This window comes from Dromiciops gliroides, chromosome 1, assembly GCF_019393635.1.
Source record: "Dromiciops gliroides isolate mDroGli1 chromosome 1, mDroGli1.pri, whole genome shotgun sequence".
Classification (NCBI taxonomy): domain Eukaryota; kingdom Metazoa; phylum Chordata; class Mammalia; order Microbiotheria; family Microbiotheriidae; genus Dromiciops; species Dromiciops gliroides.
In genome coordinates, this window is record NC_057861.1 from 521,732,166 (window position 1) to 521,752,051 (window position 19,886).

Consider the following 19,886-nt stretch of genomic DNA (forward strand, 5'->3'; position numbering starts at 1 on the left):
GGCGCCACCTAGCTGCCCCCTTACCAATGATTTTAACTTTTTCTACATCACTGTTAATTCCTAATACTACCATGCAACCCTCATAAAAAACAATGAGATCAATGATTTTAGAAAAACATGGGAAAGACTTGCATGAAATAATTAAAAGTGAAATGAGCAGAACCAAGAGAATTGTATACAGTAACAGCAACATTGTTTTAAGAACAACTTTGAGCAAATAAATTATTTTATTATAAATACCCAAATTGGGGGCAGCTAGGTGGCGCAGTGGATAAAGCACTGGCCCTGGATTCAGGAGGACCTGAGTTCAAATTCAGCCTCTGACACTTGACACCTACTAGCTGTGTGACCCAGGGCAAGTCACTTAACCCTTATTGCCCTGTCAAAAGAAAAACAGCCAAATTAACTATAAAGGACATATGAAGAAAGACACTATTTGCATCCAGAGAAAGAACTGATAAGTAGAAGTGTGTATAGAATAATTTTACATACATACATATATATACATATATACATATATATATATATATATACACACACACACACACACACACACCTACCTATTTGTGTCTAATAGTAACCACCTGGGGGGGAAGGGAAGAAAAACAAAAAAAGAAACTGACAGGATAATTTTATTGTATGTTTGCAAAGAATAGCATATTTGTGCATAGCAGATTTGCAGTTTCATGTATCTTTTTTATTGTACTATGTTATAGAAATGCTTGTTTTACACTATAAATTAAAAATAAAGTTAAAAAAAATAGTTGAGCAAGCCACTCCCCACACTCTGACCCCCAACACACTGACCATCACTTGATGGCATATACAGATTTGCAGCTTTCCACACCTTCAGTCCATCATCTCTCTATCAAGAGGACAGACACATCATCAGTCTTCTGGAATCAAGATTGATCACTACGGTAAGCTGAAGTCTTGCAGTATTGTTTTTCTTTACATTGTGGTGACTGTGATTGTGTGCATCATTCTCTCTGTTATGTGACTGAATATCTTCTTTAGACTCTTCTAATCCATATTGCAGAGTCCTGATGGATACCCTCTTGATACTCCTCATAGGACCCCAGATGTTGAGCTGGAAGGTGCCTTGGGCATTTTCTGCAGACCTTTCGGGAAAATATCAAAATAAAAATTGTCAATGGAGACTACTTAGCTATGTACCCAAAAGAGCAGGAACCACAAAGTTTCAGTGACTTTGAAAAAATCTTTTGTTTTTGTGGCAAGATCTTATATTTTTAATTCTCCTCCCCCACATTACCAACACCCCCCCCACCCACATCCACACCCACACCCACAGAGCATCCTTCTTTGTAACAAGGGCAAACACTTAAATAAGACTAACTGATACAGTGATAACACCTGACAAAGCTTACTACATCCTGCTTTTGCATTCCCTGTCTACTAAGGCAGAGTGTTGTATCATTAGCTCTCCTGGGCCAAGGTTGCTTATTATAATTACTCAAAGTTGTGCTTTCTTTTAGTCTCATTACACTGTGCTTGGGCTCCATAATAGGATGCTTTTTTTTCTCAAAGAATTAAGTAACTCTTTTTCTTTTAAATCACGTAATGGGTTCAACCCATCTAGAGTCACTATGGCATATTCTGTGTGACTGTCATTAACAAGAGTTGACTTTACAGAAGGGGCATAGTTTTAAGAAGGAGCAACTGATTAAACAACTGAAATGCTTAATGGGTTGCAGCACAATCCCCAGTCTGCCAGCAAGAGTTTTACTGACTCAGATTCATCATCATCAAGGAGGTAATAGCCCCCAAAGGCTGGGCTGAATATTCATGAATATCTTCGGAAGCAAAGGGACAAATTTAGCATTCAGTGACTGCAATAATCAGGAGTGAGAATCATAACTCATTTTTTTTTTTTTGTGAGGCAATTGGGGTTAAGTGACTTGCCCAGGGTCACACAGCTAGTAAGTGTTAAGTGGCTGAGGCCGGATTTGAACTCAGGTCCTCCTGAATCCAGGGCCAGTGCTTTATCCACTGTGCCATCTGACTGCCCCAAGAATCATAACTTTTTAATATGGCATCTGTCCTCTGAAATGCCTTGAGCTGAGTCCAGATGAAAGGCAGGTGCTCATAATCCCACCCCCACAACCCAATTTATCACCAGTACACTTGACGGGACACTTTTTGTTCTCTGACCCTCTCATTATCCAAGATGTGCTTAAGTTCCCATCTAGGTTTGTATGTTTGCTTGTATTTTACAGCACTGTGGTCTGTAAATGCTCTCTGCTTTTTTACATTTATTTATAATTTCTCTGTACAATATCACATGGTCATCCAGTTAGTCAACAAGCATTTATTAGGGGCATAGTATGTACCAAGTCTTGGGAGACCAAGAAAGGCAAGTGTGGTCAGGAGTAGTTTTTAAGTGATAGCTGAAGCAATTCTACAATCATTTCTCTCCCCCTCTTCCCTGGGTGAATGGCATCTCCTTTAAAAGAAATTTTCAAGACATATAAGATTATCTACTACTGCAGGATTGCAGACTGGAACAGGCAGAATTTCCCTATATTTCCAAATCTTGGGGCTTCACCAATGAATTTCTATCTGTATTACATTAGAGGTGATTTTTTTAAAAAGGGGATCTGTGTCATTTGTGGTACTTTTGTGATAATTTCCATCATTCCCCTTTTCCGCTGCCAGTTGAATTTTTTTAACCATGTTGGTGGGTGGTGGGGAGGTAAACACACTCAGGAAGCAGTTAAGTGAAAAGCTGCACCGATGTAACCTTCATTCCAGTATCTCCTGGGAGGTACGAAGAGGCAGGCACGTAGAGATACTGGCCCTCAGATGGCCTCCTGGCACCAGCCATGCTTGTCAAGTGCTCAGGGCAGCTGGAATGTGGTCAAAAACTGGCTGGGACGCTCGGGCTTGGTGTGGGGAAAGTACTTTTATAAATTGTAAAGCACCATATCAGTGTGAATTATAATAACAGCATAATGTAAACAAATGCAACAAAATTAATAATGATAATCAGAGGCATCTCGTGGGAGAGTAGATCAAGCACAGGACTTAGAGTCAGAAGCCCTGAGATGAAATCCTGGCCTCAGATGTGTAACTGGCTGTGGGACCCTGACACTTAGGCTACTCAACTTAGGTTTCCTGTAAAATGGGATCATAATAGCATTTACCTCACAGGAAACAAACACCTACTGTATGCCGGACACTGTGCTAAGTACTTTATAATATTATGGCAATGGGGCAGCTAGGTGGTGCAGTGGGATAGTGCACTGGCCCTGGAGTCAGGAGGAACCTGCGGTTCAAATGTGGCCTCAGGACACCTTAACACTTATTTAGCTGTGTGACACCCTGGGCAAGTCACTTACCCCATTTGCCTTACCAAAAAAAAAAAAAAAAAAGGAAAAAAGAAAAAGAAAAAAAAATTATGCCATTAATCCTCATCGATAACCCCAAGGAGGTAGGTGCTATTATGATCCCTACTTGACAGTTGAGGAAACTGAGCAGGACTGAGCTTAAGTGATGGTGGCGCCAGTGGATAGAGTGCCTGGTCTGAAGTTCTGAATAACTTATCTTCTTGAGTTTCAATCCAGCCTCAGACACTTACTAGCTGTGTGACCTAGAGCAAGTCACTTTACCCCTGTTGCGCCTGTTTCCTCATGTGTAAAGTGAGCTGGAAAAGAAAATAGCAAACCACTGGCAGTATCTCTCCTAAGAAAACCACAGAGAGACAGACATGACTGGAAAATGACTGAACAACTTCCTGATTCCAGGGCCCTGTGTGCTACTCCACATGGATCACTGAGCTGGGGCAATAGGCTGGACTCAATTCATTGCCTCAGGACTTCCTTCTACATCCCTGGTAAGATTCAGCCAAGGTTAAAGCAGTGCATGAGGCCCCTTATAACTCAGCTCTAGCTCCGGTATATACTGGTCCCTCCTCCCTCACTACCTTTTTCTTTTTTTTAGTGAGGCAATGGGGTTAAGTGACTTGCCCAGGGTCACACAGCTAGTAAGTGTTAAGTGTCTGAGGCCGGATTTGAACTCAGGTACTCCTGACTCCAGGGCCGGTGCTCTATCCACTGTGCCACCTAGCTGCCACTTCCTCACATCCTAACAATGAGCTTTCCTGAGTGCAGCCCATTAGCAGAGAGTGGGTGTGTTTGCACAATGGCCTGAAGTTTCTAAGAACTTCAAATGCCCTTCCCTGGCTCTTTTAGTAGAATCCTGTAAAGCTGAAGATGGTAGTCTATGACACATGGAGAAGTTCTTCAATACCACAAAGACCTGGATTCCGGTCCTCTCTCTGACATATACTAGCGATGTGACACCAGACAAGTCATTTAACTCCTCCATGATCTCAGTAATTCTCCAAGATTATGAGTTGCAGAGGGGCTCACCTATATTGGCAGAGGGAATTTCCTACATCACTGAAACCATATAGGTCCAGTCCTATCCCTGTCTAAGCCAATAGTAGCTGTGCATGAAGGAAGGGTGGGTCTCTAAGCAAACGGTGAGAGAAGCCAACTTTTGACTGGTAATTATAACTAATGATTATGTAGAACTTTAAAATCTGCCTAAATACATTATATTAAATATCATCACTGGGGCAGCTAGGTGCCTCAGAGGATAGACCACCAGGCCTGGAGTTAGGTAGACCTGAGTTCAAATCCTCAGACACTTATTAGCTGTGTGACCCTGGGAAAGTCATTTAGCCTCATTTACCTCAGTTTCTTCATTTGTAAAATGAGATGGATCAAGAAATGGCAAACCATTCCAGTATCTTTGCCAAGAAAATCACAAATGGGGTCATGAAATTGAACGACTGAAAAATGACATCATCAGAACTAAGATGAATAATAAGGATGGATGAGGTTTTCCCTCAATTAATCAAGAAGAATTTATAAAGTGCCTAAATGGAGATTACAAATGTGAATGTGAGACAGTTCTTGATTTCAAGGGGTTTGCATTCTACTTGTCTACAGATAAGTACACATAAGATAGATATACAATGAATTCAGTTGTGGGGAGGTACTAATAATTTGGGGAATCGGGAAAAGTTTCTTTAAGTAGGTACCACTTGAGCTGAACCCAGGAGACAGCTAGAGGTCTCTAGGGGGATACGTTGAGGATAGGAAAGCTCTCCAGGCATGGAGTTAAGAGACGGAATGCTGAGTATGGGGAACACTTAAGTAGGTCAGTGTGGCTTGAGTGCAGAGTGAATGAAGGGTAATGATGGAAAGATAGGCTGGAACCATTTTATGAAGGGTTTTAAATGGAAAAATAGAAATTAAAAAAAAAAGGAGTTTGCATTTGATCCTAAAGGTACTGGGAATCATTCAAGTTTCTTGAGCAGGGGTCACAGTCATCTGTGACAGAGTGAAGAATGGCTAAAAAGGGGAGAAGTTTAGACAGAGTCCATTATGAAGCTATTGAGATACACTAGGCAAGAGATATTGAGGACTTGGATTAGGGAGTTATGGTATGAATATATAAGGGGACAGATGTGAGAGATGCCGAGGAGATGGAATTGATGAGCTCTGGCAAATGATTAGATATGGGCACTGGGCAATGATCCTGTTTCAGGATTATTCCTAGATTGAATGACTGGAAAAACGGTGGTACCCTAGATGGAAATCGTGAAATAAGGAGGAGGGATGGATTTTTGGGGAAACATAATGAGTTCTGTTTTGAATATATTTTGTTTGATATACCTATGATACTTCCAGGTGGAAATGTCCATCAGGCAGCTGGAAAGTTGGGACTAGAATTCATCAGAGAAAGAAGGCTTAGAGATGTAGATTTGGGAGTCATTTGCAGAGAAAATAGTTCCATAGGAGCTGCCTAGCTTACTGAGAGTGTAAAAAGAGGAGAGGGCCCAAGGACAGAGGTGTGGGGCACAACCATGCACAGGGGCTAAGAGTCCTGCGAAAGAGGTTATGGATTAGTATTACAGGTAGGAAGAGAAGAACCATGAAGGAGAGAGGATCCAAATGAAGGGGGGTCAACAGTATAAAAATTCTACAGAGGGGCAGCTAGGTGGTGCAGTGGATAAACCACCGGCTCTAGATTCAGGAGTTCCTGAGTTCAAATCCGGCCTCAGACATTTGACACTTACTGGCTGTGTGACCCTGGGGAAGTCACTTAACCCCTATTGCCCCGCAAAAAAAAAAAAAAAAAAATTCTACAGAGATGTCTAGAAGGATGAAGAGTTTAAAAAAAAATTCAATGGATTTAGCAACAAAGAGATCAATGGTGACTTTAGGGGAGAGGAACAGAATGTAAGACCCTTGAGAGGGCTCAGACTTTTCCAGCTAACTTTATCATAGTTGATCCGCTAGGTCGCCTCCTCCAGGATAAGCTCATCACCTCAAATCCCTTCACTTGGGAGACTGGCTCATCTTTGATAATCAACATATCCTCACTCCCTTTAATTGCCACTCCCTTCACAGTGGAGGGCTGGAGGGTGGAGCAAAGAACGTCTCCAAAGGTCTCCCTTTATTATTTTTTGTTGTTCAGTTGTTTCATTCCTGCCCAACCCTCCATGACCCCATTTGGGGTTTTCTTGGCAAGGATACTGGTGTGGTTTGCCATGTTCTTCTCTAGCTCATTTTACAGATGAGGAAACTGAGGCAAACAGGGTGAAGTGACTTGCCCAGGAGCACACAGCTGCTAAGTGTCTGAGGCAGGATTTGAACTCAGGAAGATAAGTCTTCCCGATTCCAGGTCTGGCACTCTATCCACTTCACCATCTTGCCATGCCCTTTATTATTCAGCTTAGATTCTTCCACTTAACCTCATCCACTGTCAGTTGCTCTAGATAGTTTCAAATTTACAAACATCATTTTCTCCCTCACCAGATAGCTTCTGGCACCCTCTCTCTCCACTTTTACAGCTTCCATTTGTGAACAGTCTTCCCCCATTAGATGGAACTTCCTTGTGGGTAGGGATAGTTTTTCTTTTTTCTTATTTGTATCCTCATCTCTTAGCACAGCGAGCCTTAACTGACTCTCAATGAGTGTTAATTGACTACTATTTTGTTTTTGTCTTTGTCATCTAGCACCCAATACATTTTAGAATTTTATGTCCAGATCTAAGATTTCATCTGTGTAAGAGCTTTTCCCAGGGAAGATAACCAATCTACTAATGATAAACACATATTCTCCAAGAGTTTCCTGGAGGCAGTGATGGTTTAAGTGAGTGGCCCAGGGTCACATTTCCAGTATGTGTTAGGGTTAGGACTTGAGTCCTCGCTTAGCAATGAAACAATTAGTCATGCTAATAATTGTTCACTGAGCTTAAGCATACTCAGTGACTTATCTCAATAGGCACTTATTAAACGCCTACCATGGCATGCATCTAGCACTCAGAGCAGGGGTTGTTTTTAACCTGTTTTGTGCCGAAGTCCTTTGGCAATCCAGTGAAGTCTATGAACACCCTTCTTGGAATTAAGTTTTGGGGTTTTTTTGCTGGGCAATGAGGGTTAAGTGACTTGCCCAGGGTCGCACAGCTAGTAAGTGTCATGTGTCTGAGGCTGGATTTGAACTCAGGTTCTCCTGAATCCAGGGCCAGTGCTTTATCCACTGTGCCACCTAGCTGCCCCCATGCAGATACTCTTTGACCTAGTAATACCCTTACTAGGTTGGTAATCAAAAAGAGATTAAAAAAAAAAGTTAAAGGCCCTATATGTACAAAAAATATTCATAGCAGTTTTTTTTCTGGTGCAAAGTATTCAGAATTGAGAGGATGCTCATCAACTGGGGAGTGGCTGAACAAATTGTGGGCTGTGATTATGAGGAAACACTATTGTGCTGTAAGAAATGATAAGCAGGATGCTTTCAGAAAAACTCGGAAAGACTTACATGAGCTGATGCAAAGTGAAATGTACTGTATACAAAGTAAGATCAATACTGTAAGATGATCAGCTATGAATGACTTTGCTACTGTCAGCAATACAATGATCCAAAACATCTCTGAAGGATGAAAAATGCAATCCATCTCCAGAGAAAGAACTGATGGTTTCTGAATACAGACTGAAGCATAATTTTTTTTTAGTTTATTTTTCTTGAGGTTTTCTTGTCTGTTTTCTTCCACAAACTGATTAATATGGAAATATTTTGCATGACTATATATGTATAACTTATACTGAATAGCTTGCCTTCTTAAGGGGGGGAAGGAGAAAGGAAGAGAATTTGGAGCACAAAGTTTTAAAAATGGACATGAAAATTGTTTTTTACATGTAATTGGGGGAAAAATAAAATTTTAAATAAATGGGAAAAAATCATGCATTGAGGTCATAGTGAGAGGTACTGTGCCTCTCCCATTTCTCCCCAACCCCATTTAACAGGACTATACTCACATTTCTGCTTTGCTCGTTCTTCTATCAGATCGTTATAGACCCTCAAAAAAAGGTCTTCCTCAGATTTCGTACCATCTAAATAAACTAAGGGAAAAGAAAAAAATGAGACACTAACCTCCTGAACTCCTTGGGATTATGAAAAGTTGAGGAGGCTTATTTTAGGAAGCTGCTAAGAACAACAAAAAGGATGTTGAATAATTGAATAATTCAGTAAGCCAGGATTTTCCACAGATAGAGATAGAAATCCCATCGGTATCTTTGTGGATGGATTTTGAGAGTAGCTGAGGCCAGAATTCACCAGCTGGTGGCCAGCCCTCTGGTGGTAAGCCTGTCCAAACCTGGCGCCAATGGGCATAATGATCTGTTGCTGAGAATGTACATGAGGCCTTTCCAGGTAATATCAGTCTCACACTCAGTTGTCATAGCCTTTTTGAGCACAGGGTCACCTCCATACTCCACTGGTGGGAACATAAGAGTGGGCCTTTAGTGGAGAAATTTATGAAACACACATTATCTCATTTGATGAAACTGACATCTCTCTCCAATGCCAATGCATTTAATTAAAGAACACATGATTATGACCATAAAAAATCTATTTTAAATCAGTCAAGTCATCCAAGCAGATCCACAGCCAAGCTGACACAGTTGGTCATAAATCTCAGCTCACTGTCTTAGAAGATTCAAAGCTCTTCCTGACAGGACAATTCATAATTTTTTCAAGTTTTTTTTTTTTGGTGAGGCTGGAATTTTCATTAACTTGAATTTCATATAGATTTATACTTTATGGCTGATAAATGTGTTAAGTGAATCATGTAAAGCTGATTTCTCTGTTCTCTCCCTTGGACTTGAATAAGACAAATCTCTGTAATAATCTTTAGTGCTGGATCAATGAAATTGAAGTCTGGGGCATAAGAGGGTCATGAATCACTCTCAGTAAATATTTATCATTACAAAACACATAGAGTTCTTCCTTTTTCTTAGACTCCTGTGTGTTTCTGTCAGATTTGTTCCACTGTACCTTGCAAAATCAAGTATTATTAAGGGGAGAGCCAGTTAAGCAAGACATAAACGAAACAAAGAAAATGTATCAACCAGCTTGTGCAGTGATTTCCATCTTTTCTGCAAGCCCATATTTAAGCCGAAGTTTACTTGCTTGATATCTGAGCATAAAAACTTTAAAAGGAGTCATGGTTTGTGGGAAAAGGAGAAGAGAAACAGATCTAACCAAGTACTCTTATTTAGGGTTATCACCATAGTTCCACAGGCTGACTAGTTGAAACAAACAAGGAAAGATTTGTCTCCTTTTTGGGGAGGCTTAATTTTTAAAAAATCTTCAAATTTTTCCATAACTTGAAATATAATTATCTAAACTACTTAACCAAAGTAGAATTGAACATGGGGAAGGATGTGAAGATTAAGTACTGAAAAATAGGTGAGAAATGAAAAAGTTTGTGAAAGGTGGGAAAGAGGGAGAGGGTAGAGGGAGGGAGGGTGGAGAGATGGAAGAAAAAAAAAGATCCATTCAGTCCCCTCCCCCCCTTTTTTTGGGCAGGGCAATGGGGGTTAAGTGACTTGTCCAGGGTCACACAGCTAGTAAGTGTCAAGTTTCTGAGGCTGGATTTGAACTTCCTGAATCCAGGGCCGGTGCTTTATCCACTGTGCCACCTAGCTGTTCCACCCAATTTCAAGGTCAGGACACAAATGATCATTTCGAAAATAGGAAACTGATACTTTATTTAACTTCTCCAATCACTCAACAATATTTTAAGAACAGATTAAAGGAAAATGTTTTTCCTGCATAATTCTCCTCTGCAAACATTCCCCTCTTCTGCCCACTTTAAAATGGTAACAGTGGATGCCATCAGAGGCTTCTTAGGAGAACATACTTTTTGCTAGGGCAAATATAATTAAATTTAAAGTTGTTGCCTTGCCACTTGGGGGTAAAGGAAGAGAAGGGGAACACTCATCTCCCTACTTCTATTCAGCTGTCTCTTTTCTCACCTCTTATTAACAGAAACATGTTTGTATAATGGTTTAAGATTTACAAAGCACTTTTCTCACAATAACCCTGTAAGCTAGGTTGTATAACATACACACATATGTATATGTATATGTACATACACACATATATAAAATTAAAATTATTTAATGCATATTATATTTTTGGGTGTATACATGTATACGTGTGTAAAAAACAACTCTTACAGATTAGGAAACTGAGGGGCTAGCAAATTTAAATGCCTTGTAGAGCATCACACAACTATTAAGGAGCAGACCTCAATGTAACCTGGGTCATTTTGTCTTCAGATTTTGGAGCTCTTTCTACTCTCCTCCATATCCTGAATTGGGAGGACAGGGCTGCCCCAATGTCAACTGTTTTTTGGCAAGAGTCAGAACACTAGGATCAGAGATCAAAATAGACAGTGTCCTAGAGACAAAGTGATGAAGCCTAAGGGGCAGTACTATTTTAGCCATGAGGTAGAGTCACTGTCAAGTTGTCCAGAAAAACCTCCTTAAAAGAGAAAATTCCTAAGTTTCATCCTTTCATTTAAGGAAAAATGATCTTGGAAAATACTTTGACAGAAGAGAAAATTCACATACCTATATTCCTTGTGATGCCTTCGATTTCTTTTCTGTGTTTTAGATACATTGGCCACACGTGCTTGTCAAAGTATCCCGGAGGATCAGGTGGTTCATAGACCCTGGTACTATTTGAAAAGACATCGTAGGTTTTATAGATACTTATGTATACAGATATCCATATATGCATGTGTAGGCGCATATTCACTTCTGCAAATTGGTAATGATAAATAATGTAAAATAGAATAAAAATAAATAGAATGTAAAGAGTCAGGAAATAGAAGAGTGCTTTTTTTTTTTTGAAGGTGGACCAGAGATTTCAACAGTAGAAGATGCTTGCAGTAAGGAAGTTCCTCTCCCAGTAGTCTTAGGTACTAAAAAGTGAAATCACTTGCCCAGTGAAATGACAGCCAGTATGTGTCAGAGGTAAAGCTTGAATTAGTCTTCCTGACTCCAAGGCCAGCTCTCTATTTGCTATATCATGCTCACTCTCCTTTGTTCCCCCCACTTATGTAAAATAAATGACTAATAGCAGGATATATTTTTTGAAGATACAGTTGAGATAGTATTTGGAGGTATGAAAATATGCCTTAATAAGATTTTGGTGGGACAATGGGGGTTAAGTGACTTGCCCAGGGTCACACAGCTAGTAAGTGTCAAGTGTCTGAGGCCGCATTTGAACTCAGGTACTCCTGAATCCAGGGCTGGTGCTTTATCCACTGTGCTATCTAGCTGCCCCCAATATGATGGTTTTAATGGACATTGATTTATTCCAGATATAAATTTTCCCAAACTGTCTTTTGGCTCTCAAGAAGTTTTAATAATGAAAAATAGTTCACTGTGTATTACTTAAAACTCAGTGTCAGTGAAAAACTCATAAAATAACTTAATTGTTGGACCAAACAATGAGTTTAAAAATTCACAAAAAGTATGATACTGTGATTACCGTCCCTACAACAAACTATTCCTATTGTCCAAAGACCAGCCTGGTTACTTATGGAAAGATTCATCCCTAGGTAAATGGGCTAAGAGGTAATATATTCCAAGGCCACGACAGTCTACCAAACCCATTACCATTAATCAATAATTATTTGTTTTTTTCTTTCTGTAAAAGAAAACTCTATTAGATTTCATTATGACTAAGGTAGAGATAAGAATATCAATATATGAAAATAGCTAAGAATATTGTCTTTGTAGGTTACATTAAACTTAGACTAACTTGTGTACTGGACTGTAAATGATAAATGGGCTGCTTGAGGCTTTGGCTTCTTTCTCCCTCTAAGTATCCTCCTGCCCCCAGTAGCATTGATGGGGTTTGCCCCTTGTCAGGATGGTAATGGTTTTAGGATGAAAGAGGGGAGTAGGAGTAGTTCCCACTCTCCTGTGATGCTTCTCCGCTTGTCTGAACTGGAAACTTCCCACGGTCATTTTTCTTTCTTAAAGTTTCCTTTCTCAGCAGAGAAACATGCCCCTTTGCTCCCCCTGTCCACCAACCCTAGAGAATTGATGTTAGAAAATGCTAACTTTCCATAAAAATTTAAAAGTGATATAATAAAAAATGATAAATCGAAATAACCAGTCTGGATGATTCTTTCATTGCAGCAGATTTCGACTCCTCCTTGTAGAGTTGCCACTTGGTTGCCATTTTATCATAGATACTAGGGACTGCTCTTACCGGCCATTTTATAGCTGGTTTTGTTTTTAATTCTGATTTTGATCATCCTTCCTCTATGCCTTAACAGACAGTCTTCAGGAATTCCTATGGCTAAAAACAATTCATCCCCTGCTAGGTCACTCTCTGGTGATGGGTCTTTCCATTCTTAGCTGGGCTGATCCTCAGATGACTGGATAACTGCTGACCTTTTAAACTAAGCCTTTCTAATATGGTGGGACCTGGCACAGCTTATGTCTCATTGGCACCAATCAACAATTCAACAAGTATTCATGATGGCCTAGGTTTTTTTTTTTTTTTTTTTAGTGAGGCAATTGGGGTTAAGTGACTTGCCCAGGGTCACACAGCTAGTAAGTGTTGTGGTTTTAACAGTCAGTTAGATAATGGAGAGACGCCAGTTTTTTTTAGGACCACCCTTTCGGGGAGGAGACCAACAGCATGAGCTACGCACACCAGTCCACCTGCAAAGCACGCCAGATTGCCTGCTGAGCACTCGACTTCTGGGGTGCGAGCTTAAAAGGCAAGGAGAGAATGGAAGTGGGGCCTTTTTCCTGCTCCGCTGGTCTCCTGGCTGCGCTGCACAGACAGACGCGGACTGGAGTTTGACTTGGCCTGGCTCTTGGTTAACAGCACGCGCTTGACTCGGTCTCTCTCCCCAAAGGTGGCCTTCGGCTTTTGGTGAATTTTATACGGAATATAGACTAAGCCTAGACTTAAGACGATTTGTATTGTATTTCTACTTTCCTATCCTTCTAATCAACATCACCTTGTGACTACCATACAATAAAAGCTCTATCTAGAAAACCAGAAGCTTCTTCCATTTACTAGTCTGGGAGATAAATTAAGGGAAAGGTTAAGTAGGGTAGATTTATGATCTAATATCCAATTTTAATCTCACAGCGTTAAGTGTCTGAGGCTGGATTTGAACTCAGGTCCTCCTGACTCCAGGGCCGGTGCTCTATCCACTGCGCCACCTAGCTGCCCCGATGGCCTAGCTTTTAAAAGCCCAGGGTTATGAGGGAAATGTCACCACAAGGCAATGGTATAAGCCTTTAGGACTCTTATTTGGCCTAAATTTACTTCTTTTGAGATACACTAGGCCCTTTAGACTGAATAATCAGACCGATTAGCTTTAGCACTTCGCAGCAATCTTACAGTAATTATAAAATGGTTCCCATTCAATTGTTTTCTTTCACAAACCTGAAGCTTTCACAAGACCATATCCATTATCATTCCTTATTTCTTCATTAGAGATGGAAGGAAGGACCTGCTTGGCAGGCAGTTGGGCTGCTTCCTTTTTGGGGAGGTTCAATCTGGGGTATATAAGAAAAAGGAAGGGGTCTGCTGACAGTGCTGGAGGGCAGGAGCAGGATAATCGTCTATACCTAGAGCTAAGGCATGGGGTAGGAATCTAAGCTGCAAGCAACTAGCCAAAGTCCACTGGGGTAAAGGTCCAGGAAGAAGTTAAGTAGTGAAAGGGTCTAGCAACAGACAGCAAGAACCCAGTCTTTGTAGAGGCTAGGGTTTAATTAATCCTGTCAGCCAATAAGTATTTATTAAAAGCACCTACTATGGGGCAGCTAGGTGGCGCAGTGGATAGAGCACCGGCCCTGGAGTCAGGAGTACCTGAGTTCAAATCTGGCCTTAGACACTTAACACTTACTAGCTGTGTGACCCTGGGCAAGTCACTTGACCCCAATTGCCTCACTAAAAAAAAAAAAAAAAAAAAAAGCACCTACTATGTGCCAGGAAGCCACCAGAAGGAAAGATTGGACAAAGTGGACCCCAGTCACTGGGTAGCTAGGTCCTAATTAGTTCAAATAATAAATTCCATGAAGTAGTCCAATATTGCAGCTTGTACTATTCAAAGTTATAATTTTGTAAAATTTGGCAATTGGTTTCAGGCCCATGGAAATATACAGTGGGAATTAGAATAATGTGACTACTTTATGGTATTCATTATTCACAGTAATGGGGATCTAGCTAGATTATACAGCTGTACAGGTCAGGAAGTGATGGTATGGAGACAGATGGGAACAAAAGAGAAACCCAGTTACAGGGAAACTGAGCATCATCAAGGTCATTGATGGATGATGAAGTCAGACTATGTGATCTCAAAGATCTCTTCTGGCCAGGATGCTGCTGCTGCTAGCTCCAAATGACTCCAGCTGATAGAGCATTTGCACCTTGGTAATCAGCAAGTGCTATAAATCAGGGCTTCGTTTATTTATTTATCTGCTTGTCTGTTCATTTGTGTATTTATTTAAATTAAGGTGTCATTTATTTATTTACTCATTCATTCATTCAATTATTGGAGCATCTAGACTTAAGGAAGTGATGGAGAAAACACCACAGATGAAACTTAAAGTATATTGGGCAGGGCAGCTAGATGGCGTTGTAGATAAAGTACTGGCCCAGGATTCAGGAGGACTTGAGTTCAAATCCAGCCTTAGACACTTGACACTTATTAGCTGTGTGACTGACCCTGGGCAAGTCACTTAACCTTCACTGCCAAGCCGCACCCCCCCCCCAAGTATATTGGGAATACTTTTTTTTCCCCTGGAGAGCTAGTTGTTAAACATTTACCAGCACACATATTTTCCTATTTTTGTTTTTGTTTTTGTTTTTTTTGTTTTGTTTTTTGCAGGGCAATGAGGGTTAAGTGACTTGCCCAGGGTCACACAGCTAATAAGTGTCAAGTGTCTGAGGCCAGATTTGAACTCAGGTACTCCCGAATCCAGGGCTGGCGCTTTACCACTGCGCCATCTAGCTGCCCCCAATTTTCCTATTTTTAACATTCTATAATGCTACGAATTTTAGGTCTAGAGCCTAAAGAATAAAATTTTAAAATTAAAGGATACAAGGTGCTCTTCTTAGTCTTTTCTTTTTTCTTTCTTTTTCTTTTTGCTGGGCAATGAGAGTTAAGTGACTTGCCCAAGGTCACACAGCTAGTAAGTGTCAAGTATCTGAGGTCACATTTGAACTCGAGTCCTCCTGAATGCAGGGCTGGTGCATTATCCACTGTGCCACTTAGTTGCCCCTTAGTCTTTTCTTAAATGAACAATTTGCAAGGGACCCTAAATGAATATCACTTTAAATTCATCCCTGTGAATGGACAGTGAAAATCAAACCAAACTAACCCAACCAAAAGCTTTATCACTTTAGAGCCAAGAACTAAGATTTCTCTATATTATAAATGGTGACATATATAACAATAACCTACAAATAATGATCTGAAGGAGGTGTCTGAAAAGTACTAATTCATGAGCAAGTGTTTTTACACACACACACACACACACACACACACAGAACTGATACAGATGACAATGCAAAAAGGTAATTTTCAATCCTACCTTCTTCTTCGCTTGCACTCTTCATATGGAATGGTCAGAAAATAGCTTCTATTCCATATAGTATCAAGCGGCCTATGATGATAACATATTTAGTTCTCAAGTTTTCCTTGTCTATTCAGAATTAATGGTAGGGTGATATGCTTACTTATAATTATAGAGAAGGAAACCTTCAATGATTAAAATGGGGACTTCCTCAGCACCTTCTGGGCCATCTGATTTTAGGGAATTTCTTGGGTTTTTTATCCAGGAGTGGACAGCAGACATCAGAGTTTCCATATTGAGAGCTTCAAGTTCTAAAAACATAAAATAGAAAAGAGTGGTAAGGAAGATGCCTACAACGAGATGGTTTGGGTATTTCTTGGGCTTTGTAAATGTCACAGAACTAGCATCAGTGTATTTGTCCTTCAGAAAATGAATATCAGGGGCAGCTAGGTGGTGCAGTGGATAGAGCACTGGCCCTGGAGTCAGGAGTACCTGAGTTCAAATCCGACCTCAGACACTTAACACTTACTAGCTGTGTGACCCTGAGCAAGTCACTTAATCCCAACTGCCTCACTTAAAAAAAAGAAAAAGAAAATGAATATCAAACATTTTAAGCACTACATTTGGAATTTAAGCATCTTTTGTGAGGAGTGGATTTTGTGTGTCTGTATTTGTACAAAGGAAATGTGTCTGGAACCAACTAATTTGAAAATAGAATTTAAATATGTAGCATTTGGAAAAAGAAAACCTTAAGAGCAACAGTATAATTTAGATATTGTACAACATCAGTAAAACCTCAGCCATTAGATAAGGTATGTTATTGCCCAAGAATTAGAGAAGGAACCTCTGTTCTAGAAAACAAACTAAAAATGAAGTGTGGGGGAGGGGGAAAGAAAGGAAACAGTATTTTTTTCCCAGTTAGTGTTCTAGAATAACTACTCAGAATATTAGTGAAAACTTGGGAAATATGTCACCTAATTCATCTTTTAAAAAAGCAAGTCAAAAACTGTTTTTAGAAATTTCAGTGTCAAGTACTGAAACTAATTTCTTCTAGTTTCATTAAAATAATAATAATAAAAAATGTCATAGAGCTGAAATTTGTACCCAGATCTTCTGACACCAATTCCTTTATTTTTTCTCTTTGCCTGAGGTCTCTCTACCTGAGACTGAGGAATTTCTAAAGAGGAAATGGTTCTCTTTGTTGTTGTTTTTTAAAATTTTTACTAATATAATCTGCTTTTTAAAAAAATCACCCTAATTTCCCCTAATGTCCTTCCCCTCCCAGCTAGCCATTTCCTCTTTTACACTTTTGAATATAAAGCAGTCTAGATCCCACTTCTGTTCAGGAGGCACTGAGGTCTGCCTTAGAATTGGGAGAACCAATCAATCATCTCTGGGTCTCCCACTGGGAAACAAAGCAAGGCAGGTGGTTATGTCTCTTTTATTACAAATGAGAAAACTGAGGCTGAAAAAGGTTAAGTGACTTGTTCAGGGTCACACAGCTAGTCACTTTTAAGGTATGATTTGAACTCAGGTATTCCAAGTCCAGAGCTTTAACATCGATATGGTATATAAGTTCCCTGAGTCAATGTGATGTAAATACATACAGAAGTGACTTTGGAGTTAGGAAGCCCTGGGTTCAAGTTCTGCTTCTGATAATAAACTGGCTGTGTGGCATGTTGCCTCTCAGTGCTCCAGGCAACTCCATCAGATGAGAAATTTTAGAGGAAGCACCAATCTCCACTGGAAAAAGGAATTTCTTCCTTGCAAGTTTCTCACATCAATGAAATCATAGTTTCAGTCAAAAAAATAAAAATTTCCCGGCGAAGGTGAGCTATGCTGATATGCATTAAAAACACAGGGATTATTATAGCTAGCCTTTCACATGGGCTTGTGCTACCATTAGGATAGGCAAAGTGTTGGCCATGATTCATTTCCTTAAAGCAAGTAATTCTCTGGTTGCTGGGTCACCCAACCTATATTGTTTGTCATAACACCCAATACCTCAAAGCTTATGATGGTCTGTAGCTAATGTTTTCAATGTTAGAAACTTGTATTTTTGAGGGCAGCTAGGTGGCACAGTGCATAAAGCACCAGCCCTGGATTTAGGAGGAACTAAGTTCAAATCCGAACCTCAGACACTTAATACTTATGAGCTGTGTAACCCTGGGCAAGTCACTTAACCCTCATTGCCCCCCCACAAAAAACAAAAACAAAAAATAAAAACAAAAATAAAAAGTTGTATTTTTGTTTTGCAATTGCAAACATTTCTTTTCTTACTAATTAGTAATATTATGCCTAATTAATTAATATTATGATTCATGTTAGAAAGAGAATTCTTTTGCCTTCCAGGACAAAGGAAGGTGCTGAGGAGTGATCCGCTCTTAATCAGTATATGTACCATTACAAACTAAGAAAATGATTATAGATGAAATAAAAAATGCTCGAGGCTATTAGTCCAACCCCCTCATTTTAGAAAGAAGGAAACTAAGACTCAGAGAAATTAAGTGACTTTCTCAGAGCCACACAGCTAATAAGTGTCAGAGATAGGATTTGAACCCAAGTCTTCCTGATGCCAAGTCTAACACTTTTTTTTTTTTGAGGCAAGGCAATGAGGGTTAAGTGACTTGCCTAGGGTCATAGAGCTAGTAAGTGTCAAGTGTCTGAGACTGGATTTGAACTCAGGTCCTCCTGAATCCAGGGCCGGTGCTCTATCCACTGCGCCACCTAGCTGCCCCCAAGTCTAACACTTTAACCACTTTATCACACTATTTCCAAAGAAGCAAGACAGAGAGGAGTTGAGGTTGAGGCAGAACTGGGAGGATATACAGGACATAAGAATGCAAACACAATGTAAAATTCCAACTCCTAAGGACATAATTAATTTCATTTTGTATGTTTTGAATTTCTTTTTAGCAAGCTTCAACAAATTGCAAACAGGCAACAATTAGGTTCACCCCCTAACTTCTAATAAGTTCTTGAATGGACACTGGAAAAGGTGGAGGGGAAACAGGAGGAAATGTGTTAGTTTCAGTTCCAGAAGTAGGCAAAAACAAGAAATGAACACTTTTGCTTCTTTGTACTTAATCATTTTATTAGCAATGTTAGCATATTATCAATAAAAGGAGTGGTCATTTGGCCATTTCTCTTAGGGCAAAGATGACTGATGGAGGTGGGCTCACAGTTTACATGCCCTTGGAAAAGTAGGTGTTCCTGAGGATGGCAATCATTTCTGATTGGTTAACAGTTAATGAGAGAATGGATATTATAATGAGAGGTGGGGGCAGCTAGGTGGCACAGTGGATAGAGTATCAGTCCTGGATTCAGGAGTACCAGAGTTCAAATCCGGCCTCAGACGTTTGACACTTACTAGCTGTGTGACCCTGGGCAAGTCACTTAACCCCAATTGCCTCACCAAAAAACAGAAACAAAACAAAAAATAATGAGAGGTAGACTTATTCTAATGAGGCTCTTCGGGTATGTGACTCTGAGCATCCAAATCTTGGTCAAAGAGATCTGTCAATTTCCTTATCACCTGTCTGAAGAGAATCTCCCAGACCTGTCTGAGTAAACACAATGAGCAGGAATCCACCCCATTTGCCTAAACTTAGAATTTCTTTACTATCTTTGATTAGATCTTGGCCTTCTTGTCTGGGTAAGTGTTTGAGCAAGACTTCCCACACTGGTTGATTTCTGGATGAGGAAGTAGAAAAAGGGAAAAACTTTGGTCCCAATTCAATTAGTTATTAAATACAAGAGAGAAATAATAATTTCTCTAAATCTACACTCACATATGTATATATATATGTAAATATAAACATATGCACACATACATATGTATGTATACACATACACAGACACACATATATATGAAGGAAATGATGAAAGAACAACTTTTATTTCAATTTCACCTAGACAGCTAGTGCATTGAGTGCTAGGCTGGAATCAA

At 39.9% G+C, this 19,886-nt stretch overlaps 1 protein-coding gene across 5 annotated transcripts in view; it reads right to left on the reverse strand.

The window, feature by feature from the left end:
- Positions 1-614: 614 nt before the first annotated feature.
- Positions 615-19,886, reverse strand: part of NMRK1 (nicotinamide riboside kinase 1) — a 37,738-nt gene continuing 18,466 nt past the window's right edge. For 2 of the 5 annotated variants that reach the window (XM_043975980.1, XM_043975976.1), the window contains exons 5-7: positions 16,101-16,248; positions 15,956-16,027; positions 615-1,121 (exon numbers count right to left, since the gene is read on the reverse strand). In XM_043975980.1, the coding sequence (XP_043831915.1) occupies positions 869-1,121; positions 15,956-16,027; positions 16,101-16,248 (473 nt within the window). In that variant the 3' untranslated portion in view covers positions 615-868. Of the gene's footprint in view, positions 1,122-8,350; positions 8,435-10,951; positions 11,059-15,955; positions 16,028-16,100; positions 16,249-19,886 lie in introns of all 5 variants that reach the window. The other 3 variants (XM_043975977.1, XM_043975978.1, XM_043975979.1) reach the window with 3 other exon arrangements.